At 36.6% G+C, this 26,025-nt stretch overlaps 1 protein-coding gene across 10 annotated transcripts in view; it reads right to left on the bottom strand.

Annotated features, from left to right (window-relative positions):
• ADAMTSL3 (ADAMTS like 3) overlaps nucleotides 1-26,025 on the bottom strand; it is a 201,766-nt gene that overhangs the window by 64,658 nt on the left and 111,083 nt on the right. For 9 of the 10 annotated variants that reach the window (XR_014696786.1, XM_084532086.1, XM_084532090.1 and 6 more), the window contains exons 7-8: nucleotides 17,127-17,253; nucleotides 7,238-7,312 (exon numbers count right to left, since the gene is read on the bottom strand). Coding sequence is in view for 9 of the 10 variants with exons in the window: in XM_084532086.1 (XP_084388212.1) it covers nucleotides 7,238-7,312; nucleotides 17,127-17,253 (202 nt within the window). In the remaining variant the exon portion in view is untranslated. The remainder of the gene's footprint in view (nucleotides 1-7,237; nucleotides 7,313-17,126; nucleotides 17,254-26,025) is intronic. The other variant, XM_084532091.1, reaches the window with a different exon arrangement.

Raw genomic sequence — 26,025 nt, forward strand, 5'->3', positions numbered from 1 at the left:
ACAGATTAAGGATTTTAGGACTGAGTCATTTCCAGTAAACTGACTGAACTATAAGCTGACAAAGCTAAAGGAAGATACTCATAAGGAAGGCAGAATTTCTGGGATCTGCATAATACAGTGTATGTGCACAGCAAGACATGACTTGAAATACACTGGTCTGGTAACAATCCATCAAGGCAGTTTATGAGAAAGGCATGGACTACATATTACTATAAGCAAGCTCAAAAAGTGTTTTTATTTTAATGATTTTAAGTGAAGCTGCTGTTTCACCAACTTGTGATCATTTGAATTTACGGATGCAAAGACTGCTCTGTTTATAGCTCTACTAACTTTGCAGCTATAAATCCAAGAATTCAGGTGCCACAGACTGGCATGTGGGTCAGTGGCCAATGTGGCCACTGCAGTACTACTCTGCAGGATTTTACCCACGTCAGGTGAATGCTGGCATGGGAATCTCACCTGAAGACTCCACCTTCATCAGGAGTACTAGCAATAGGCCAACTTTATGTCTGCTGTATCACTGATTTTTCCAGCTAGCCATTTCCTCTATACTTTCATTATGTTGCATAAAGGAGAGCAGACAATACTACTATAAGCCTGTCATGGATAAAGGTGTATCAGAATGGAGTAGTTTCATACCAATAAATACTGCACAGGCAGGACAAAAATAGAAATACTAATCTAAAGCATCTTCATACTTTGTTCAAATGTTGTAAGCTTATATTGTATAAATGATGCAGACACAGTTACAATGATCGAATGCAGTTTACATTATATAATGTGAGTAGACATATCCCCAGAGACAGGATCAGATAAATTAGACTTTCTTTAGTGACTCCTCATTTTTCTTCCTCAGCCAACAATGGCCAGTTCTTCCAACAACTATTCATTTCTTGAAAGAATTACAGTTATTTTGCAATGAAGAGCATTCTTTTTTTTTTCTTTTTTTTTTTTCCTCCAATAAAGGCTCATAAAATCACTAATGTGGGAAAAAGATATTTGCATGACATTGAAAGAATTCCCTTTATCCCTTTTCTCTTCAGATTGATTTATGAAAACAAGTAGAAGAATGTCCTTAAAATAAGGAAGGGCTCATTTCATTTGATCACAGCCACATGGCCTCTTAACAATTGAAGAATAAGACAACCAGTTATAGAAAAGGACAAAGGATAAACTGGCAAGCAGTAGCTGATCTGTGATCAGCAGCTTAATTAAATATATATATATATTCCTACAGTAATTACAAGTTGCTTAAAAAAAAAAAAAAAACACAAAAAACAACAACAACAAAAACACTCAACTGATATTGCGAATCAGATTCAACTGTTTCTATGATATCTGATACTGAATACAAAATGAAAAAGAATTTCTCCTAGTACTTTGTACCAGAACCTATGACACAATCTTACACAGTATTGAGAATGGAAAGTTTTCCTAAAGGTGTACGGAAACACCTGCAAAACAGAACCAAAACAAACAAAAAACACCACCACAAAACAAACAAACAAACAAAACAAACAAACAAACAAAAACACATAAGCATCATGAAAAATAAGAATAAGGTACAACTAAACAAATTCATTGTTTATCAGCTTCACCAAAAGCAAAACAGTGCAAGTACAACAGGGAAAAACAGGCCCAACACTTTGCCTAGACAAGAATATTCCCAAGTGTATTTGTGTATATTGTATAAGTAGTTCACTGATTTTCTTAAAAACAGGTAAATACTCAGCAGCATTTACAACCAATGTGAGATAGTGGAGTTTGCCTTTTTGCTTGGTGGACACCTACATAAATGCATTAAATTTTGCTTTGAAGTGATTTGAAATACCACAGATACTTTAAGAATTAGGAGATATCTTAAATGATAAAATCAACCCCACAGTAATTCTAAAGAATGGTATATTGCTCACAAGCACATATAATTCCTACATCTTTCAAGAAAAATAGCTGCAGTACAGATGTCATCGTAAATTCACCAATTCTTCCAAATCAGAACTAAAATACTGAATGCCTTCCCAAAAAAGGTTTGGACAATTCAACCTAGCTCCCTAATGAAGCAACATAAAAAAGAAGAAAATGATTCAAGAGATTCACAGCCATTTTTTGATAGTTTGAGGAAGTCTTCAGAATGCAGTAGGCTCTACAGTAATGAAGTAAACTTACAGCACTACTCAAAGGTTGTTTCACAGAAGTTGCTTGTAAAATGACTTGGAACAACACAATTTTGCTCATGATATCATGAATAATGAGTTCATAGAAAAATGGAATAAGGCAATGCTGACAATGCTGAAAAAAAAAAAAAAGATATGATACTTGGTAAGATAAGCATCATTTTAATGAATAGTTAGAAATAACTTATTAAGCACTTTAAAGTGCTAGATCTTGACAGTCAGCTTATTTCATCCTGTCTCGTGGAAGAGATATAAAATTTTGCAATTTAAAAACCTGGTCCTTTTCCTTTGGGTTATCTCCTAATCCTGTTACTGAAATCAAATACAGAGGTACTCCCTCAAAAACTCAGCAGGAGCAATCAATATTAAAGATATACTAGATGCAGTTTTTAAATAAAGGATTGTTATGGAAATGTGTAAAAAGTTAACGTAAAATCTGTCAGTTTTGCATGAAAGCGCTTTGGAGGACCATCTAGCCATGAAAGTGCTGTCATTCCTTGTAAGAAATCACATACTGCCTTACCACAATATTTTAACTTTCTTCTCTGTCTATACTAAAGTTAAGTGGAGAGTCACTGCTCTGCCCATAGTTACTGTGATTGGACTGTGGCTGCCTCCAGGGCATCTTCTCCACAAGAACCCTCTAGAAATTGATTTTAATACACAGGTAGAAATGCTCAGCTCCATGTGGCAGAGACTTTATGCTAGAGGCATACCTATGCCTAAATAACATAATTAAAATGCCTGTCATACTCAGTGTAATGTCACAATTGTATAATACAGCCTATTATTCATCCAGGTTAGCTATCACAACACAAGTGAGAGGTTAAAATAGCAGAAAATCAATGGTAGGTACCTTTGATTTTGAAACTGGAGCTCTCAGATGAGCTCAAGCCTATCTGAAAGGAACCTTTTAACGAGTCGTAATTACCCTCTTTCTCCAAGTACCTTGTATTTTTAATACTTTACAGTTATCTAATTTGGACTAGATAATTTATGTGAAGAGCATCTCTTTTTACCTGCAATGAAAACATATTCTGATGCTGCTCCAAGAGCATCTTTACTGTCTTCTTAAGATCCTCTAAAACTCAAATCTGGAGCACACCCAACATAGACAGAGATGCCATTCTAGAGTAAATTAACTTCCTCAAAAAAGCACCAACATTATCCCAAATTTTTAGATATTAGGTTCCACTATTCTATGGAATAACAAATTCAATGTATATGTTATTCTATATATAGCAAGGGTCACATACAGGGCTAGAAGGAAGGTTAAAGAATGATGTTTCTACAAAATGACTTTTCCTTGGTCATAGGGTAGGAATCTAGCGATGAGTCAACTGTACTTTGTCAAAGTGGAAAAATAATTCCCTGGGAATTAACATGCACCATTGTCTAATGCATTTACATCAGACACAAACAGATAAACAAATCACAGAAAAAGCAACAAATATTTAGATGATTACTACATACATTTGTTTGTTGTTTTTATGACAGGTTTTTTTTTTTTTTTTTTCCTGACAGCATTACAAAAATATCCTGAACTCAGCATTCTTGGATTAAGTTTTTGTAAGACTTGACACCAAACTTACACTGCTTAACATTAAGTATTAATTCATGGTGCCTGTTATTGTGTCATTTTATTGAATAAGAGTCAAATTGGCAGATCTCAAATACTTTCAACTCCATGTAAAGTCAATAGCATCCTCAGGAGTATAGGACTCATGTGAAACTAGAGTTTCAAAGTTTTACTTCAGCAATCAGGTTCCTCGTTCTAAGTTAAGGAAACATTTCCTTGGATCTTTAGGACTCTAGACACGTAGGACAGGGAATTCTCCTGACTAATCATCTGTTTCTAACAAGATGTTCACAGGTGCCAAAGACCTAGAACAGTCTTACTTTGTGCTACTTCCTCTGTCAGGATTAAAAAAATAAATAAAATAAACCCCTATGGAAATTTCTTACCAGCTGTAGTTACAAGACACACTGCAAAAGCCTCCCACTCTTAGTGGCAGGCAGGAGTACAGCAAAGCAACAAGGGGAACTCACTGCAGATCTCTCACTGTGTCTAGGGATGCATGGAAGAATTCCAGGGAAACAGTTCCTGCTCCCAGGGCAAGGAGGAGCAAGTAATGTTGCTGCTCAAAAGCTCTCTTATCAGTGCAATTTATTCATACATAGCACAAGACAGTGGCCCAAAATAAAACAATTCATTCTTTTAAAAATACAAGCAACATTGTCATCCTCTTAGTAACTGTCAGAAGACAAAGCAGTGCATAGATTTATAGCTAAATGTTGTCAAATGATGCAAATCACTGCAAGTGAAGAAGAAATTGACAAAAAGAGGAAAAGAGTTTCAGTTCTTTTTAGTGAAATTTAACCTCCCTAAGTTCATGAACTGTTATCTAGCATTAGCCACTTGCAAAAATATTTGCTTCTGTTTTTCCTGTTTCTTCTGCTGGAAGATTAATTTCAGGGAACTTTCAGTCTTTCTTTTGATTATAATGCTCTTAAAACAACCGATCAAAAAGCCATAATATAGTCCAAACCAAAATGAAACCAACACAGTTAAATATTTCATTCATAGCCAGTTTTATACAAATTATTTGGTTGTTTTCCACAAAATAATTCATGAAACCCAAGAAGACAGATGTAAGAGAGACCTATCTGTTAAAAAAAAAAAAAAAAAAGGCAAAAGCATCATCAAAGTAACACCCATGCTCTCTGATGACACTGTTACTTATGTTAAGTCATCCTTAAGTTGTCCATAAACACAAACAAAATACTAGCTACAAAGAAATAATAACTCTCTCTAAAACATAAGCTGCTGACTGCAAAACAGTGTTCAGAGCATTTATTTGTTTCAAATCTGTTGTGCACTACAGCTCCAACCAGATTTCCATTTTTGATTAATCCAACAGCTGTGCTTCCCTGGAACAAGAGCAGATCATAAAGCCCAGGATGAAGCACAAAAGAACACAGGATAAAGGGAAAAGTGCCAGACACTCCATAGTGCTCTTTGAGAGTTTGCTATTGCTGCTTTTACTTGAAGAGCAAACATATACAGGCAACAGGAGGCAGTATAAAATTCTGCAGTAACTAATCTCTGCCCACCTGGTAAACTAAGCTCCTTACAAGCCAGGAAGAACATGTCTCACAAATGGAGCTTGCAATTATAAGTGATTATTTTTGGAATTCTGCCTTTACTTGTACTTATACCAGCATATTCTCACTTAAGTCCATGAAGTTGCAGACCAAAGATCACTTGATATTAAAAGTGACAAACACCACCCAAAACCATATGTGCAGTTAGAAAGAAGGACAAACAAATAAGCCTGAAGCACATCCTCAGGAACATAGGTTACTGAGATTTGACTAGGCAGCACTGCAATCTCCAACCTTCAGCCCCCACTGCTGTCTCTTGTTTTTTACCTCTGTAGTTTAAAATACTTTAGGTAACAAACGTCTAAATGCTCACAGATTTGCAAACAGATGTGCTGGGGGAAGTGGTTAAAGGAACATTTCACAATTCTCTTCCAGCTAGAGAACTAGCTAACAAAGGTAATGCCAAGCCACAGCTTCTTTATGGAACCACCCTGGGTAGGAAGCCAGGAGCACTCTGTACTTAGTTAACGAGTTGCTGCTGCATTCCTCTGGAGCTTTCCAGAAATCCCCCAGGAGCCACTGAATCCAGTACTTTTTCCTCATATGAAGTTGAAACAATAACTTCCTTCTGCAGAACTAATAAGAAAGACCAAAACAAGAGTCCCGACTCACAGCGATCAAGACAACTGCTTCATACACTCCTTGCGACATTTTTGCACGAATATTGTTTATTTTAAGATTAAGTTTTGCTTTGCACATTGTTGATATCAGTATTGTGTCTAGGAGTGATTCCAGAGCTGCTCTAAAATGAAAGTCTTATTCAATTTTCTTTCTTCAAAATGACAGTATTTTCTTCAAAGCAAACAGAAAGAACAATTTTCAATTAAAATGCATTTCTTTCTTCTGTTTACATATCACATAGCAAAAAACGTCCTTTTTACATCTGTGATTCAGACTAAACCCTACACTTCTACTACTAAAAAGTTGTTCAAAATGTTAAATGAATGGTTTAGTTCACTGCTTGGTATGGCAGCCCCACTTACCATTGAAATGATTAGGTCTACATCTAGAGAAGGCTGATGGGTAAAGAAATTACCATAGATACTATCATCAGCCTCACAGTAAAAAAAAAAAAGAAAAAAAAAAAGAGGAAACCTGACAGAATAGCAAGCTGTTTCTCATAGATCATCATGACCAAAAGTATTACAAGGAAACATTGCTTGTGTAGATTATTTCATGTCTTTTGTTTACCTTACTTCATTTTACTTAGATTACTTTTACTTGAACACTGCTCATCGACCAAGTGTCTTTATTAGCTCTTAGGTCAAAGATATGATTTCAATTAGACAATTTACATGCCTAGTGTTAAGCCTGCACTTAAGTGCTTGGCTGAATTAGAGCTAACATAGCCAACAGCTTGCAGGATTAAGCTCACACATGTCCATAATTGCTCCTAGTTCCAAAATCACAGGACTGTGCTAAGATCCAGATGGAACTAAATCACAATGCTTCCTTCACACAAGACATGGAAATTATCATGTTTGGTCCTTTTATGGATTTGAAGAGTTGATCTAGACTCCACAGTCCATTACAAGTCTTGTCTCTATCTGAAACTCTTCAACAGAAATCTTGTGCTGGGATGAGTGCAATCAATCCCACGCACAACCCTTTCTAAGTAATTTTGATGGAACAGTTTGCATGTATTTTAAGGCTGTAGCTAATTTTACATTTCTTGTATAAGAACTCTGTTTTAAATGAATTAAGAAACTACCAGTGTTTATACTATATCTTTTTACTAAGTAGACTTTCGGTGTTCAGTAGGACTATGTCAAAGCTAGACATAGAAGATCGGAAGAGGAATCAAGGTCATGATCTTACCCATATTCTCAAAGTTTGGATAAGTTCACATACAAGGTCCTTCTGCCTATGAATAAATACATAAAACAGCTCACTCATACCAAGGTGTGCTGGTCCTTTGAGTGTAATTCTCACACTGCGACTCCCATGTGGTACAGCAATCACGGTTTCTTCCCCTAGGAAAATTAAAGAACTGTTTTAGAAGTTATCCTACATAAGGGAATTTGCACATCACATAACTAGACTGAAAACTGTCAAATGTGTCTAAGAAAATATTGAACAGGTTTCACAATTTTTCTATTAAAAATAATCATATGTTATTTTATTAAGTACAGTATACTGAGTCCGTTTGCTATGCTATGTAGCTATTTAGACCTACACATGGACTTGTAAATCTTTCTTGCTATTGGAAAATTATTTGCTATTAACAAAAACAACCAAAATGTCAGTAATGTATTAGGAACATATTTACACTCTGTTGTCTTAGTTTTGTTTCCTAATCACCGAATTGACATAAGGAATCTGCTAAGTAGTGCTTCCCCCTTACAAAAACCTGCAGCTGTTCAGTCTCATTTTGCCCACACCTCATTTCCTGCTGCAGGTCACAACTTTAATAAGTGGCAGGACTTACAGGAAATAAATCATCTACTTAACACCAACCCTTAACCAATTACAGGCCAGTTAAAAGCAAATATATATCAGCTATAATGTATATATTATAACAGAGAGTCTACATCTAACTTACCATATAAGATCATTCCTTCCAGTAAGAGCCCCAATTTAAAATTAACTATAAACCAAACCAGCCCTGAATAGAACATGTCAATACAAAACAGCTCTTAGCTGCCTGAATAGCCTCTTCATATATAAATGTACAACACACCTACTTCAGTACATTTTACAAAGGCAGAAAGTTATTACTTTCCATTTCAAACATACGAAATCTATGATTTGCCCAAGCAAGCTGAGTTAACAGTCAGAACAGTAGACTAGAGTCTTCCAGGCAAACAAGACCAGTGCCCTCAGAAAAGGGTATGCACAATGCACAACAGGATATCCACAAAAGAAGGGGAGAAGAACCAACATGTTTTCTTCCATTTCCATCGTGGCCAAGCTACAGTACCACTTTGAGGTAGAACCTGCAAACATGGACCTTTTGCAGGCACACCCCGCAGGGGGTTGTTCAGTGATGGCATTAACATACAACAGGAGGCTGGGGTACCAGGAGCTCATTCTTGCAAATTCAAAAAGTAATTTTAACTGAAGGTCAGTGATGCATTGCTCCAGAATTACTCATACAATATTCAGAGGAAGAATATTTGAGTTTAGTTTGAACTAAAAAAGAGTTGAAGAATGTTTCTTTCCACTTTAAACCAGACCCTTTTATAGTAGATGCTAAATTATCAGCTTCTGGTTTACATCTCCTTAGCATAAGTATGAAATTCTGCCAAATGTTCAGGATACTTCAAGCAAATACTGCAATTATTTTTTCTGAAATAAACACCTTCTTATGTTACAATTTTTATATCACCAATTTCTAGGAAGGTCATTTAAATATAACAATTTATTTTGGATGTAATAAAATATGATCTTTATTAATTTCATACTTGGGTATTCCACCAGAGTGCAAAATACTACAGTAAGAACAATAATACATTTAAGGAGCCCTGGAAAAAACATTAACTACTGAACCACTTAATATCTTCTTGCATCTTGGTTTTTCATCAGGCGAATTGCTAAAGATAGCCAGAAGGTAGTGGATGTGTATATCTTTAAAGCAAGGAAATAACTACTGAATTCATATGTGCTCTACAGCATTTGAGAGAAAGCAGGTTTGAGGGGCCCATCTGTCCCTACTTGGTCAGGGATTGTATCCCGTCTTGACAACCAACCAGCAGTTACAGCACAAAGCTTCAAATAAGAGTCTGATCGTGACCAGTTCTGAATACATGCAACTGCTGTTTTGAAGTGGAACCAAGGGTACTCTGCACTTAATGGACGAGGCCCAGATTTGCAGATGTGCAGAGATGTGTAGGACTGCTCCTCTTGAGAACAACCAGGGTCATTCTGCTGTGCTTCCTCCACCTCCTTACAGCAAGCTCTGCTCACCACGGCAGGCCTTGTTGATCCCTTTTCAGGATGCTTCGCATTCCTTTAACAGTACTACAGACATTCCACCCTCACCAAAGCACTCACTGATATGGTCCAAAAGTCTCATGGGGGTGCTAAATTTGGTGTTTTTCTGCAGCAGAAACAATATTACCAGAAAGTATTTTATTTGCATTAGAAGAGATGACTAAGTTCACCACCACAACAGTGTTTGACCTCTGCAGCCCCACAGAACTGTCAAGAAGTTTGACAGTATTAGATGCTTGTATCTTACTGAGATGGGTACAGCCTGGGACAGCCTTATCCTGAGATGAAGTAAATTATAGGGATGGAAAAAAAAAAAAAAAAAAAAAAAAAAAAAAAAAAAAAAAAAGATTTTTTGAAATTTTGAATGAAGATAAGGAATTTGAAGACAATGGGACTTCATTGACCTAAGGGACTCATTCAGTTTCTCCTGAAAGATAGCTTTAACTTCCTACCAAGTGGTAGTTATGACTACCCAGCTCTGGCTCCAAAACCATATATTCCAAAGGTCTCTGCTTTTCATCTGTAACCATGCCATTAATATCCTTAAAGGGACACAAGGCACTGTAAGCCTATTTACATGATGGTTCTTAGGCTGTGCAATCAGTAGGATCCATAATGTTAAAAGCACTGTGCTCTTATGAAGACATAACGGGGAAACTGCTACACTGAAATCCATACCTAGGATTTCTAATTCTCTTTCTTTTTTTCTTACATATCTTCAAATGTTAATTATTGACCTTGTTTAAACTGAAGAAAAAAAAAAAAAAAAAAAAAAAAGGAAAGAAAAAAAAAGTTCTAAATCATCTGAAACACGCAGAAATGTTGGACTATAAAATCTGATTTTGGAGTCAAAAAGTTCTCCTTAACAACTAAGAAACAGATGAGTGAGATGTTGTCCCTCTCTTCTAGCACCACTTCAGCTGTACGGGTTTTGGAGGGACTCTGAGGCATCTTTGGCTCCTGGTTGACATGGGCACTCTGCTCTTAACCTGGGACTCTCAGCAAATACTTGTGCACACACTACACACAACACTTGGCTGATTAAGCTCCTGGATTGCTTTTACTTTAGATGGCAAGGTTTGATCCTGTTTCTATGGTGTTAATGTGGATTTAGATTTTGGATTTCAATGAGAGCAAGATCAGACTCCCTGCTATGGTAAGACTGGGAGCTAATCCCCAGGATCAAAATAAAGGAGCCACATTCCTGAGTACAATCCAATTCAGCAGGTTTTATTTATTTTTCCATGTGGGCCATGGTGGACCCATTTACTCTTTCACATATGGGCCAGTTGGGATTTTTCCTTCTCTCCTCTTACTGCAGGGCAGAGGATTTATTTCAGGCCTATAAAAACTGTTTCTTTCCATGTATTTGCTCAGCACTTATCTGCTGGTCCTCCAGGTCTGATTGAATGCTTCTGTGCACTCAAAACACAATAGTCCAGAAACAACTGTCAGCACAAGGGAACTGAAAATCTCAAAATGTTTGGAGACATTACAGCGGCTCCCCTTATCTGCTCTGATGTTATGTTTCATTTCAGAAGATTCTGGTGCTGGGGTGTGTGCTAACCTGCCTAATGACAAGAATCTACAAAATAAATTACATACTCTTTAAAAGGCACCTGACCTAGACAAGTATGTGCTACTGGAAACAGCAGCAGTTATGCACTTAACCCTAAGAGTCACATGGCAAAATCTGTATGCATACGCCCTCTGTCCTTGAGTCCTTCACTCTCCAGTCTCACACCCTCCCACCTCCATCCCTCGGTCCTCTGACTCAAGTCTGACTCCTTAGCTCAGAGCACCACTCCTTGCACCGCTGAGTAATTCACGTGCGGCTATCTGCTTTTGAGGTGGATACTGTGGCCTCAATCTGCCATCTACTGTGGCAGATTTTAGTTATCTATTCTCTACTACAACTTTTTTGGGACACCTCTTTAAAATGCGCATGCACTGGAGAAAATTTAGATGAGCAGTAAGCAAAAGACAGATTGGTTATTCTGATTCTGAAAACAATTTTCGTTGGAAAGGACAGGAATCACCAACCCTATGGAACACTGCAAGATACCATCACCTGAGACTCCAAGTACACATGAGAGTATGAAGAAACATCCTTCTTACAAGCTCCCAAAAATATGTAGTGGGAAAAAAAAAAAAAAAAAAAAAAAAAGTCTATTCGTAACATCATTCTAATGCAGAATTACACAAATCTCAGTATTTTCAGGATTTGCTGGGATGCACTACAAACTAAATAATCAAATAGCCAGTGTCCTTATGGAGGAATTTCTTCACAAAAGATAAAAGATCACAAAAGTAAAAAAGGAGGCCTCACAGTTTCTACAATAGCCCCAGATAAACCAACTAAACTAAATTCCCATGATGAAATGTGACAGTATTCTTCCTTCACAGAAATATAGAAGTGCAGTACAGTCTCCACACTGTAGAGTTACAGTTAGTTGTTTATTAGGGTGTGGGGGGAACAATTAAACAAATGAAACCACCAGGAACCAGAATTCCTACAATGCACAAGCCCTCCATTTCAAATCATGATGCACTATGCTCATGTCAAATTTTACAGAGCACATCCTTCGACTTCGTCTAAAACCTGACACTCAATTTCTTCATTAAAAATGTTATTCAGAGCATCCTTAACTGGAGTGTCATAAATAAACCATGGAGGCCACATTGAACAAAGACACAAAGCCAGAACTAAAAGGATACTAAATAGATGTCAGGCTTCTGCTTTCCCAGGTAGGACCCACAAATAGTATAATTCACATTTGTATCCTAACACATAGTGGGGTAAATTATAACTGCACAGGTCACTTTTTCTAACTTTCTTTGATTTCTTGTGCATGATTTAGCAACTTTAAAAGTGCCTTTTGATACAACTTTGAACATTTTATTTCTTAGGTTCTTTAAAAACAAAAACAAACAAACAAAAAAAAAACGAGGAATTACCTCATGTAGTACAGAGCTACCTGCACCAGTTATCAGGAGTGGAAACAATCTCATGGCAGACCTTTTCTATGTGTGTTAACACAGGAATCATGAGATTTTCATCACCTATGCAGACCAGCACTCTAGTGCTGCAGCACATGGCATAGGCACCAGTAGCGCATATTATATTTACTTGCCAAGAACAGGGAACAGTCAGATGTTTTTATACCCTGTTCTTGGCATTGTTATTTCTAAACCTCCATAAAAATAACCTTCTTGGCAAAAGAGGGCTTCTCTCTGTGACTCACCTGCCTAGTGCCAGTCCATCTATGCCTGCATTACTAGCAGTACAACTTAATAGCAATGAATCTGTATACTGTAACAGTTTGTGCTGAAGACCCAGCATCTGCACTATTCGCATGTTTTCTGGTACCTTACTTTGAACTAACTCTAGTCTGATCCCATAGACTGCATATTCATTAGCTGTTGGAGAACATTAGGTGCTTTTCTGAGGCACATCTTCCAGTTTAGCTTCATCCAATAAATTCAGTTAATGTCCTCCAAGAACTCTCCATGATGTGAAACAATGAGCAATACATATTAGGACCATCAGGAAATTTGCTTCAAAGAGAATACTCCTTATTCAAACTGAAACACTAACATATTGGCATCCTATCCCTCCCTGTACATGGTTTTCCTGCCAAAGCAGTCCCAATTCCCTCTCCTGGCTTTACATACAGTTGATTTCTCCCCTTCTTCTCAGAGTGTTTCTTACTTTGTTTCCCATCCCAGATTCCTTATCTAATCTCAGTCTTCCACTCTTCCTTTTACTCCTTGACCCAATGTATCTGTACAGCCAGTCCCACATTTTCCTCCCACATTCTCTTATCTATCTTTCCTTCACCCTTTGAATATAAAGTTGAATTTTTCTGTTCAGTTAGTCTCATCTGGTCTTATCCCTTTCCTCATATGATCTTGTCATTCTCCATTAGAAGTACGAAGTTTGGGAGAGTCAGAAGCTCTCTGCAAACTGCCTTCCATAATGCTTGAATGTGAGACAGGAAGCGTCACTGATAGTTCATCCCATGGTACACATCCCACACTGTAGCAAAGAAGAAAGCAAAAGGAAGCACAAGGCCACTTTTTAAAACCTTAGTTCTGGAAGAGCAATATGTGAATTTATTGCAATATGTTAATTTATTCTAAGAAGAAAATTTATTAAGTTAATTTATTCTAAGAAGAATTCTAAGAATAAATTAAATTTAAAATAAATAAATTTCCTTAAAGAGGAATTTTTTTCAGGAATGTTAGCTGTTAACATCCAAGAAGCCTGTACAGAGCCTGAAGAAAAAGGGCTTTTTGTTTGTTTGTTTCATGAAAGGTTGTAAGTAAAATGTGTTGATGTGCACAGATATTGCAAAAAAAGACTTGTCCATGCACACAAGACCACTGCCTGCCAAATTTCAAATCCCTGATCTGTGATCAAGTGTAACAAGGGATTTTAAGCCATATTAAAGAAAAGGTTTCAAGAATGTTTAGACAATGGGAAACAACATGTTTTTCCTTGGAATATGTTAAGTTATTTTGGCTGAAATTTCTCCAAAACACTCAGCACCTGGCATGCAAAGTTTCTGACCCAACTGCTGAATTTTGGCAAAAAGTCATTCATATAAAGTGAAGTATCAGTCAACCTCGACAATGAGGGTTACCGGCTCCATATATATTGATTTCAAAGAAGGAAGAAAGATATAAGGTAGCAGGTTGTCAGATAACTGAGCCAGCTGATGGCACTCAACAAACATGTGACAGTAATTAACCATTAGTAGATTATGTGGTACCACACGAAATAGAATGCATGGCAAGAAGGAAAAAAATGTTACAAATCTGTACTGAATTCTTTTGCATTAAGCTTTTAGCAAAAACTTAGGAAAGCTTGCAAGCATCTAATGATTTTTAAGAATGAAATGAAATTAGATTAGGACAAGTCTGTGTCTTCAACTTAATTCCCTGTTAATTTCAGAACCAGCATCTTTCTTCTTCTTTGGTATCAGAACCAGAACACTTTCCTACCGTTTCTTGCCAATAATGGTGCAGAAAGCAGACATCAGGGCCCAATCCTACAATTTTTCCATGTGCACAAAGTGCAGTAGAGTTAATGGGAGTTCCATGCATTTAGTACTAGAAACATCAGGCCCATGATATCTCATTTCCCAATGGGACGGTACATTTTACAACCTATTACACTTTCTGTTTGAATATCATTAGTCAAACCTTTAATCATTTTAACAGAATGTTAGAATCTGGCTTGTTGGCAGAAGTCTAACTTACGTTGTCTTTCAAAGGCAATTAAGTGTTAGTGGAAAAAAATAAAGAACTTTTGAAATGACAGTTCATTTCATATTTGCAAATCAGGCAGCTTTCTTTCAGTGCTTTTTAGCTTTCTGATCAAAGCATCCTTTTTTTTATAAAAACATACTAAAAAAGATAATAAAACAAGGTAAGTCATGTATGAGAAATTATTTATCAATGCCTACATTTTTTTTTTAATTAGGACCGAGATATCTAGGCACTTTCATTTCCCCTAATGTCTCTCTCTTTTTTTTTTTTCATAATAAAATCTTTGGTTCTTGTTTTCCTTACAAACCTTTAATTTGCCTCACTGCACAGTAAAATTTACATCCTGCTCACAACCTTACAAGCTCCCTTTTAAATATGTCTGTCATATGGTGATAATTTTACTTCTCACCAATACCTCTGAAGCTTCCAAATTAAGCTTTGGAAGACAGTCTACCTCCCTTTACCATTAGCACAAAGAAAGTATGGCATTATTTCCACATTGCATTCACACACAAGATGATTATATGGAAGTTTTTCCATACAGTGTTGAACAACGTGACCCAAAAAAGATTTTGCCACTATCACAATACCAAAAAATCATCACAAGTTCTGAGTTTAGTAGCATGTGTACTGTTTTCCTTATGTGAATGGTTATTCAGTCATACAATCTAACCTGCTGCAATGGAAGACAAAAGCAAAACTTGACGTAACTGACATCTTTCCCTAGAACAGTCTTTCTTCATCTCATTTTAAAGAACTCTTCAAGAGCCAGTGAAATCTGACAGAGGGAAAAATAAATAAAAATGAACCATGGGTATTCTTCAGAACCTATTCAAAGCAATAAGAGACCTTCCACCAGATGAGGTCAGCTGTAGTCAGCTCTTAACCTGTGTCAGAACATCACAAAAATTAATATTTTCTGTCACAAAATTACAGTTTCAAAACCAGATCCATTTTACCTCCTCATCTTTGCTTTATTTACTAAGTAGTAGTAAGTGTAGTATTTGATATGACAAAGTGAAGAAAGAGCAACCCTCCATGTAAGCTCTTTCAGCTCGGTACAAATGTTCAAGACTTTTGCTCAGTGTTTCAGGATGAGCAACTTTATAAATTACTGAACTGCATTCTCTCATCTATGAAAAAGGCCTCGAGTAAAGACAAGCAAATGCTGACATTGATACCCCATCCAGAACACACACAAAAAAAAGGTTCTTTTTGACTTGTGAAAAATTCCGTGACTTTAAAAGAGGTTGCCACAAAAATATTCATTATTTAGTTTAGATTACCTTATGTATTGAATCACAGAACTTATGCAATACAAATAATCACACTGTACAGTAACATGCATTAAGATACCATACATTGCTTTTCAAATTATATTCACATTGAAGCATACTGCAAACAGTGTCATAAAAATATCACAGAAATATACATACTGCAATAAGAATGAAACATCATTTAATATACAACAGCTTTTTCCAAAGTCAGGGCATTACTGAAATCTTAGCAGGCTGAACTGTAACAGTACTAAAGTATCTGCAGCTGTCTGAGACAGGTGCTTCTTCCATTTAAAGAATACCTGCTTTAATTTGAACTTTGCATATTGACTTTAATAGCATGTGATCATCACCCTAGCATCTGTGGCTGTGCAGGAAGGTAGCAGACCCCAGAGGCTCCATCTCCATGTGACAAATACTTATGCACATTGTGTGTCCATAAATAAATAAATAAAAAAAAATAGATGAGGCAACTGCTACTCCCACTTGATAAGTACACTGGACACATGAGATTACACAGAGCATCATCTGTGAGGGTGGAGAGCATATAAAACTATAGGCTTGTGCCTATTCTCCTCTCATCTGCTAGAAGAACCTGTTCAACTGGAGAAATTGCAGCTTCAAAGAAAACAAAAAGCAGAGGCAAACCTCTGTGTACACTTTATACAAGGTGTACAAGGTTCAGTTCTGATATCCCTCTCTTGTATTCTCAATACTGCTAAGACCTGCAAAGTTACTCACAGTAAGATGCCAATTATTTTGAGAAGGAATGCCAGAATTTGAGTCAAATACACAAAAATGAGAAGTGTTACTCCCTTCTACTTTGTGCCTTTTGTACCATAGAATTAGTTAACTTGCTTCTGAAGTTCAACTGTCTATAGGCATTTAAAAAAAAAAAGTTAAGTTGAAAACCAGGCACTTTCAATCACACGCCACAATTTCCATAAAACCATCTATAAGATGTTTCCATGATTTAAAAACATTGCTGCAGCATCACACAGATTGCAACATGAGGACACCCTCTAAAATAAGATGTGTATCTTGATGGTTATTCCTGATAGAACGAATTAAGTTGCTCTACAAAAAAATGCATATCTCAAATTCTTTCCTAGCTATACCCTTATGTGTGGTATCCCTCATGGAATTTCAATTGACTAATCTAGCACAGACTTCAGGGTAAGTAGCTTTGGAAAACTTAAAACAAGTATATAGTGAAAAGGTCATACTCTGCAATATGTGTGTTAATATACAAGCAGAAAACATAGTCAAGGATAAATCATCACAGGATCAATTTGCAACCTACTTTTTTCTGGTGAGACATGTGCCTTAGCTTGTCCCCTCACAAGCCTGCATGTCGAACCATCTCCTGCACAGATTCCACAGTTGTCTTCCTTGGCATTGCTCCCAAGTTGTCGATCACAGCCTACTGCCTGCCAACATCAACACCACAGTCAGAAGGAGGGCAAAGCTGTAGTAGACATGCTCAGGTTTCTGGAATTTTATTTATTATGTTATCCTTTTGATTTTATGAGCTAGCCTCATTTATTCAAAGCATATCTTGCCATATATTTTAAAAGCACACTGTCATTTCCACAATTTTAATGATGATCCACAGCAACTGATACATCACACTATACAAGCGTAAGCAATACATGAATCAGTTTCCCACTACTTATGTGAATGTAGGCCATCGAGCATTCTTCTTTCCAACATGAGGGACAACTATATTTGCAATTTGTTTTTCATCACCTGTTTAATTACGTCTGAGAAAGGATTAATGCAAGGAAATAATCCAAGTTAAATATTTAAAGGACAGAGCCTTCAGTTTCACAGACAAGCAGCTGTGAGCAGTGGTTATAATCTAGTGGCTTGGCCATTCAGAATTTAATTGACATCAGTATAGATAACCTATTTGGCATGCATATCAAAACCTACATGATTCAGGTTGTTTTGTTTTTTGAATATGAGACCCAATCTATAAAAACTTTGCAATGGTTGTTGTAAAAACACCCAGATTTAATCACTGGCAAAAAATCTGTAAGTGAAGTTTTTAAAAAACCATCAACTGAAAAAGATCTAAACTATTAAGAAAACATTTTTGCTGGTTTTCCCTTTTCTTCATATCAGTCACCCTACAAGAAACATGGGAGTGAGAAAGGGAAGGCAAAGAAGAGGAATAAACATTAACTAGAATTTTCTGCTGAAAGGAGAATAAAGATTTGGTCTCGCCTATCTTACCCTTCAACATTTTGTAGAAGAAACTTGCAGAGAGGACCAAATGCTGAGCAATGTGTTAAGAAAACTAATCTGCAGCTTCAAGTTTATTCAGCTCAGCCTATATGCCTCATATCCACACTTCCCTGAGAAGCAAGCTAATTTGTTACGGAAATTAAATATATATATATATATTTAAACAAACTCAGAACTGACAAATGGATAGAAAGCACTATGGAAACTCACGGTTAAAAGCAGTGCTAGAATTTTGAAATTGGCCAGTACACTTCTCTTCCTATATAAAAATGCTTGGAAGGGGCAGTTTTAGCTGCCAAGATCCACTGCATCTGTGCTATGCCAAAACTGACACACGATCCCCTTGGAGAGGTGGGGATCGAGTCCACACGTAACAAGCAGGGCTGGGTCTTCCAGTCCCTGAGTTAACACACACACTGCACGCCCAGTGCCAAACAGGGAGAAATGTAACCTCTAAGTTTCATTTGTCTATAGAAAAGTCAGCAAAGCAGCTCCTTCTCCCACTCCTGTTCTCTTTACTTTCCCAGTTCCCCACATCCCACACTCCCTTGAGATGAAGGCATTATGGAGGAAAATTAACTGCATTAGCTGTTGTACTTCAGCTGAGAGACTTGCTGCACTGAATGGCACCTCTGTAATTTTTACCTGTTTTTAACCACTTCACAACAGGTCATAGGGAAGCAAGTTCACACACTAGAGAACAGCTTATGCACTAGAGAATAGATTACATCAAAAATCCTATTCCCACCTTTCCTTTGGAAGCCCAAAGAAATTATATACTTGATGCTGACCCCCCTATAAAGAGTTAAAAAACACTGCTGTTTGGTAGGCACATGCAAGATGTTCTGCTGGAATTAGGTAATGTCGAAAACAACAGGAACCTAGAGGACATAAAGAAGGAATGCTGCTAATATCATTAGACTCTTCATTAATGCCTGTAAAACAACCACTTGTAAAGACTGACCTGCCGATGGGCTCACAGGTGATAAGAGAACATAAGAACATTATCCCCAGACTGATCTCCTGAACTTACTTCTGGGCAAAGGCCCACATAAAATGCCACTTGATGGTTTGGGCTGGCCATCACATACTCAGAAACGATGTAGTGGTGAACACAAGTAAGATTCTGTAACATTGCTAAAGAAGCAGGTTAACTTAATGATTTAATGGTAATGATATCTTAAGTGATAATAAAAGCTTAGTTGTAAGAGGCAGCAGATTAACCTACTCCTGTGGTAAATCAGACCATCTCAGAACAACCGCTTATTTACAACACAGAAGCAAGTCAGGAACTCGTACACAATTCCAGTACTATAATTTAGGATTGAATTAGAGGTTAAAATGTTTTCACTTGAAGATTTTTTTTTCCATTTTAGTTCTGGGTTCATCACAGATGCCAAAAAAATAACAACAAGAAAATTGCAAACAAATGACTGAACAAGTTTATCTCCCCATTTTATCACCAATTAGCATTGAGAAAAGAATAAAAATGACAGTTTCAGAACCAGAAGCAGACTGGGCCACTACATGGATCAGAACACAAATACAGTTTCAAGGGATATAATAACTCAGTGCTTGATGCTGAATTAAGCCTAAGTGGCTTTAGGCTTGACAACTCTTTCAATTCACTACTCCACAACAGACTTTTTTTTCCCCTTAGCAAACTTCACTGTGCTTTTTGATCCCCACCTATGAAAGGGGTGCAATTCTGCACCCCACAGCAATGCTGCAAGAATAAATGTCCTGAAGATCCTGAAACATTCAGGTGGTGCTATGATGGGGACCAAACCAGTAGCTGAGATGGCCTGTATTACTCTAGGGTGGAATTTTAGAATATTTACTGCTCCCCACTGCTTCTCCTGCTCTTATTCACAGGAAGATAATACTAGCACATGGCGGTAAATTGTTACAGCTACCGCAAGGGTAATCTTTCTGCAGATCTCACAAACACATTTCCATTTTATACTGTAATCTCATTTCCTAAATATTAAGAATATGCTTATTCACTCATCGGTTAATTCTCAAAGGAAAAATTCAGCTGCATATTATGATACTCTATGTGAGAAATTGCTATTTTTATTAGCTTAAGCTGTTGTATATTTGTAGGCTACAGATCAAGCAATCCTTTGGTGAGAGAAGGGTGTTGAGCAAGCAAAGGACTTAGAAGACCAGGCCATTAAAGCCCAACATGATAATAATAAACACACAGTATAACTGAGCTATTACACACAGTTGCTATGAAAACAAACTTTCATCACATATAACAAAATAATACAACTGTGCAAACATAAGGCGCTGTTGTGTCCAATGTGGAAAGAAGAAAAAAGATAATCAGCACAGCAGCATTCTTTAGAGGACAGTTTCAATAGTGTTATTGCTTATTTTTTTTGATAAACACCCTAGAAATAAAGCAGGAACACTAGCTGCTCATGCAAGGGAATTAGAGGAAAAGCTTTACAGCTTTCTTGCCAGCAAAGGTTCAACTAGATCCATGCACCCTCTGTGGACTTCCTTCTGAGATTATTTATATCAACTATCATGAGTATGCAGTGATATCCCAGGATGCAATTTAGAAAATAACTCAATTTAGGATCGCAGTTTAGGCCTAAAATGAGCACAGAATTCCAGATAATTTAGCATATGGTATTTTGACACCAATCATTATAAGTATTAATATTTAACTAATAACTTTACTATAAAAATAAAATGGTATTTGAGGGAACATTTTGAAAAGAGTATATGTATATTTACATGCAGAGCTGTAACAAGGTCTAGTAAATGATACATGGCAACAACCTTCCCCATCTTACACATCTCAGCAAGCCAAAGGGGTCTGATGATTTTCACAATTAAGGTGTTTGTTAGGATTAATTTACCCGACATCGCTAGCTGTTTACAGAGCAAAGGGATCAGCTATAAATATTATAGGTAGATTGGGAAAACATCTGCAGGCTTTTAGGGCATAGTCAAAAATAATTATATTAGGTGATTTTAACATAGACTGCATAAATGAAACAAGTGACAATTCAAACCATGTAATGGAAGGATTAGGACCCTGTCAAGTTAAAAAAAAATAAATCCAGAAACATATACAAAGGCCTGACAAATAGGTCAAAAGAATGGTACAAGTATTGTAAGGATTCAGTTGCAAGTGTGTTCCCCATACAAATAAACAGCTGGGGAAATATTGACCAATGTTTAACAAAATGAAAAATGCGTGGAAATTTAATACAAAAAAGGCTTTGATAAATGAGTACTTTGTGCATTTAATAAATTGGCCATGATCAGATATCTATGAATTCGGACAGGGTGAAATTATTTTCAAAGCGGTTATGAACCATGACTATTTTAGAACAGAACCTGAGCATGTTGTTTAGCTGTCTTTTTTAAAAGGAAAAATAGACACATGCAAACAAATAATACTGTTTTGTCACAAGCAGGTAGGATAGAAAGCAGTTAAATAAGCAGTGAACAGAAGGACTCATGAGCTTCAATGAACTTCTAAACTAAACGTTAGTGTGCCAACGCTATTGTGAAACACAGTACTGAGGGGTGTTAAATGTTTTGTAGCATGCTTAGAATAGCTCATGTAAGTTCAGAAAGGCAGAGGAAGAGCAAAAGGTCATGGCATAAAACATAGCAATACAGATGAAAGAAAAATGAAATTGCTGCTGCTATGTTAGAGGTGACTATGGAACATTACAAATATCTTTGCAGATAGGAATCCAAAAATCACTCAGATACTCCCACAGCTGTTTCTTTAACTCTTATGCACTTAGTAGGGTTTCAGTCAAGGTGTTAGACTTAAATGAAGAAATCAATATTGCATCTTAATTCTGATTTATAGTCAAACTATAATTTACTAAACTAAAGGATCTTCCTTTCTTAAGAAGCTGTTTATAGTAAACCATCATTAAAATAGGATTACAGAGGGACAGATTTGTGACTGTTTCCCACATAGCAAAAAAGCATTGTAGGGAATACCTGGCAAACCCTAAGACCCCTTCAGTCTTACCTTAATGACCATGCAGAACTGCCCATGCAGGGCTCATTACAGGATCAGATTTTGAAATTTGAGTTTTTGCTTATTAGACCATTGATTTAGGCATCCTTAACTTGGTTATTCCCTTAATTGACTGCTCACCTCCATCTTCAGGACCTCTCCTTCAAAACAGGTATGACACCATCTTTTGTAGAATACAGTTCAGGGAGGTGAGTTGTCAATTATAAAAATAATGAGTGTGTCAATCATAAAAATATTGCTGGAATACTAAAGATTCAAGGTTCTATGCTTTGAATAAGAAGCCTGAAGGTATAGCCACACTTCACAAAACATGAATACTGAAGTTAAACATGAGTAAAAACACCAGGATCTGTGCATAACAAGCACTGAGCATTAAGTACCACTTACTATCGAAAGTATGAAACTGTATGTAGCAATATATAAAATAATATACAATATTTCTCTTTAGAAAAGGGCTCCCTGCTTCTCTGGAGCCAGAAATCCAGGTGCAGCAAGAAAAAACATACTGAGTCGTCCTAATGGAAGTGGCCACAAAAGAATAAATCACTGCTGATTTTATTTATGGTAGATATATAAAGATATATAGATAGATATATATAGGTAGATAGATACATATAGGTAGATATATACATTCTGTGAAATGTTAAGATTGTTGAATGCTGAAGTTGCACTTGTGTCATTTTTTTCTCTCTACCGTGTCTTAGACTAAGCTCTTAGCAGACAGACAATTTAAATTTTCAGCAAATATCCACACTGAAAACAAGTATGTGCTAAATACTACTTTATTGTCCTCAGCTGATTCTAACAGTATTTTTTGATTTATAGCCTCATTTATCAGTGATTCCATCAAAATGACAATGTAAGTTCATTACATTTTTTAATGTTCCATGTTTGCCCAAGGGACTGGCAAGCCTTATGTCAGGGAGTGATGCTTTTTATTAACTTGATTAGTTTTAATAAACTAAAAATAGAAAACCAATTCAACAATATCTCACAATGACATAATTAGCATCCTTCTAGAGTTGCTTTGTAAACCACAGAATGGTTAGAGAAATCCAGATGAAGTCTACTCAGTACATTTGTATTTTCTTACTTTCATTGGCTTGGCTATTTCAAAAGACACACATCTGTGTGTACTCATGAAATAGATTGCGAATGGGGTAGTAACACAAATGTTCAGCTGACATTTAGTCAAATTCAGCCAAAGCAGAAAACCCAGCAGAAGTGCCCAATATTCTTAATTTAAGAAAGAAGTACATTTCTGCTGCACAAGGAGCTGTACTACAGAATACATAAATGGAGATAATTATTATATTTCTTAACAGGAAAGTGATAGTTATTCTACAGGGAGATCCTTTCCCTAAAGGCCTGACCAGTCTGTCATTATCCTGGTACATGTTGCCCAGTAGTTTAAATTTTGCAATATTCCTGTAACAGATCTGTTGCTAGTCATTCTCAGTAAGTGAATCCTGTATTGTTTGGACCACTGCCACTGATCTGCTGAAGGGTGTAAAGACTATGTGAACCAGGTGCAATTGGTTTTCATTGCCTGTGAAATTTGTCAAGGTGTGAAAAACATTGAATAAAAGTAGGCTATTACACCAAACAGATCCAATGAAGTGATGGGGCTGCCCTACCACCAGAACCAGTAGTAGCTGGACTGTCATAACCAAATTATTTATTTCATCCTTAAAAGAGATTGGAATATAGATTGAAATGGAGCAAAAATATCTACATAGTTTTAAAGGTTATCAGCATTGCACAAAATACAAGATATCCTCAGAACTATTTCTGGCAAAAATAATGTTCTCCAAGTCTTGTGACTTGACTAAGGAAAGACATATGTTTTATTTCAACTTTTGCCAGTAAAAGAAAAAAGAAAATAGTGAGAAATCCTTACATGCTCACTAAAATAAATCTGCAATAGCAGTTTATTAGAAGCAGTCTCAAGAGGGAAAATTAAAATCCTCAAGGTCTTGGTCAGAGAAAAAAGATTTCTATTTCTACAAAGAGACGAACCAAAAATTTCCAAATTGAAAAATTAAAGCTGCGTTTAACTGTACAGGCACATCTGCTATCACACTACACAGATCTTGTTGCATCAGTGTCAGCTATTTGTTGCATTTTCTCCTGCCCTATTTGTCTTGCCACAGAATCACAGTGCAGGCAGATGTTAGGAATGTCTGCATCCACACAACAAATAACTTTAAATATGGCTATGGGAATTTATGGTAATAAAAACATAAGTATAAAATTCATCATGGGAAAATCCTGCTCTGCCTTAGTCAGTATTTTCCATGCATCTTTGCCCTGCTGTAAAATCCAGAGGCTATCATTCAAAGCCCATCTATTCATTTACTTTGCAGTCTATGCTCACATCCTTTGCTTTGCGACAACTTCAGCTTGTAGTTTATTTCTATGCAGATAAAATATGTCCATGGAGAGAATATAAAGTAGTAACTCCCACTCTTTCCCATGATCATCATCTACAAGTGATTCTGAATAATAGAGGGCTAGATACCAGGATATCCCCTCTAATTCAGAAAGTAACTTTTTTTTTTTTTTTTTTTTTTTTAAGGTAGAATACCTTCTACTGAAGGTAGAATTCTGCTTTATCATCCCTAAATATTTAATTGGTCCTCCCTGAATTAAATTGGTCTGATTTGTTCTCCCACTGTCCTGTCTCATAACTCTTCATTTACGTCTATGCTCAACCTAACGAAGGTTTGATTGTAGCACAGGGTCTTGCGTCTCTGCCAGCAAGCTAGTGCAGGTCAGTAGCAGCCCGGGCAATCTGACCTGTGTGTCAGCATATTTTAAGAAACAGATTACGGTCCCTTCAGGGACTTTGAGCATGTACTCTGACAGTGTATGTCCCAGCCCATTACTTCATTTTCTTGGGAGCAAGAAAAATGATTTTGTGTTTTCAGTTGTTTGTGGATAAGAAAGCAGGGAGTAAAGAAAAGCATGTCAAAATCCAAAGTTCAGAACAGAGGAATAAAATAAGTCAGAATGATGGGCATGAGAAGACACACCATGATGTTTAAATTCCCCAGCCCTCAATACAGAGAAAAAGAATGTAAAACAATAAAAAATGAAAAATACAGTGCATAAAATTCATTGCATACTAAAGGGCTCCTAAAAAAGACTTTCCACATATTTCTGCAAACATTTTTATATCTGAAGGCAAGAGGCTAAGGAGTGTTCCACAATTCTGCAAATCCACTTCCATCAAATAAAACAAAGTGTTCCCAAAACATTTAACTCTTACTACAGGATCTGTCACATGCTAGAGCAGCTGAGAGATCATAGGACCACCCAGCAGGAGAGTAAGTACCCTTTCCCACACTGTTTCCATTTTAGAAAATACACATACACACAGAGGGTAGGACACAAATTCCCATTAGGCTTCTTGCTTGTGAGAATGCTTTTGAAAGGAATCAATATATGGAATCAGATTACTTTTTCTTTTTGGTTGAGCCCAGACAAGTCTCCCTTGCAATAGGAAGGTGAAGCTAGCTCCAGGGAATTTGAAGGTTACTAAGGCAAGTTCTAGTTCAACAAGTTCAGGGCAAGCTCTAGTTCTAAGGCAAATTATCTAGTTCAATAAGATAACCAAATCCTAAATTATCTTACCGACTTTATCATTGTTCACATGCTGTAGGACCTTGCTAGGCTGGGAAATAAAATCATATTTGTACAAAGCTCACTAAAACAAAACAAAACCTGGCAAAGAGCTTCAGTTAAAAAAAAAAAAAAAAAAAAAAAAAAAAGACATAGATAAGAAATGGAGATCAGAAGGAACCCACCACTTATCTGACAAGGAAGGATAAACACAGACAGTAAGAAATCCCCATCAGCTATATTTCTCCATAAGAAACGGTGGTGTGGAGAAAAATAAAAGGTCTAAAAAGAAATGACAGTTTCT

The sequence above is a fragment of the Aythya ferina genome, assembly GCF_964211825.1.
Source record: "Aythya ferina genome assembly, chromosome: 11".
In the NCBI taxonomy this organism is placed as follows: Eukaryota; Metazoa; Chordata; class Aves; order Anseriformes; family Anatidae; genus Aythya; species Aythya ferina.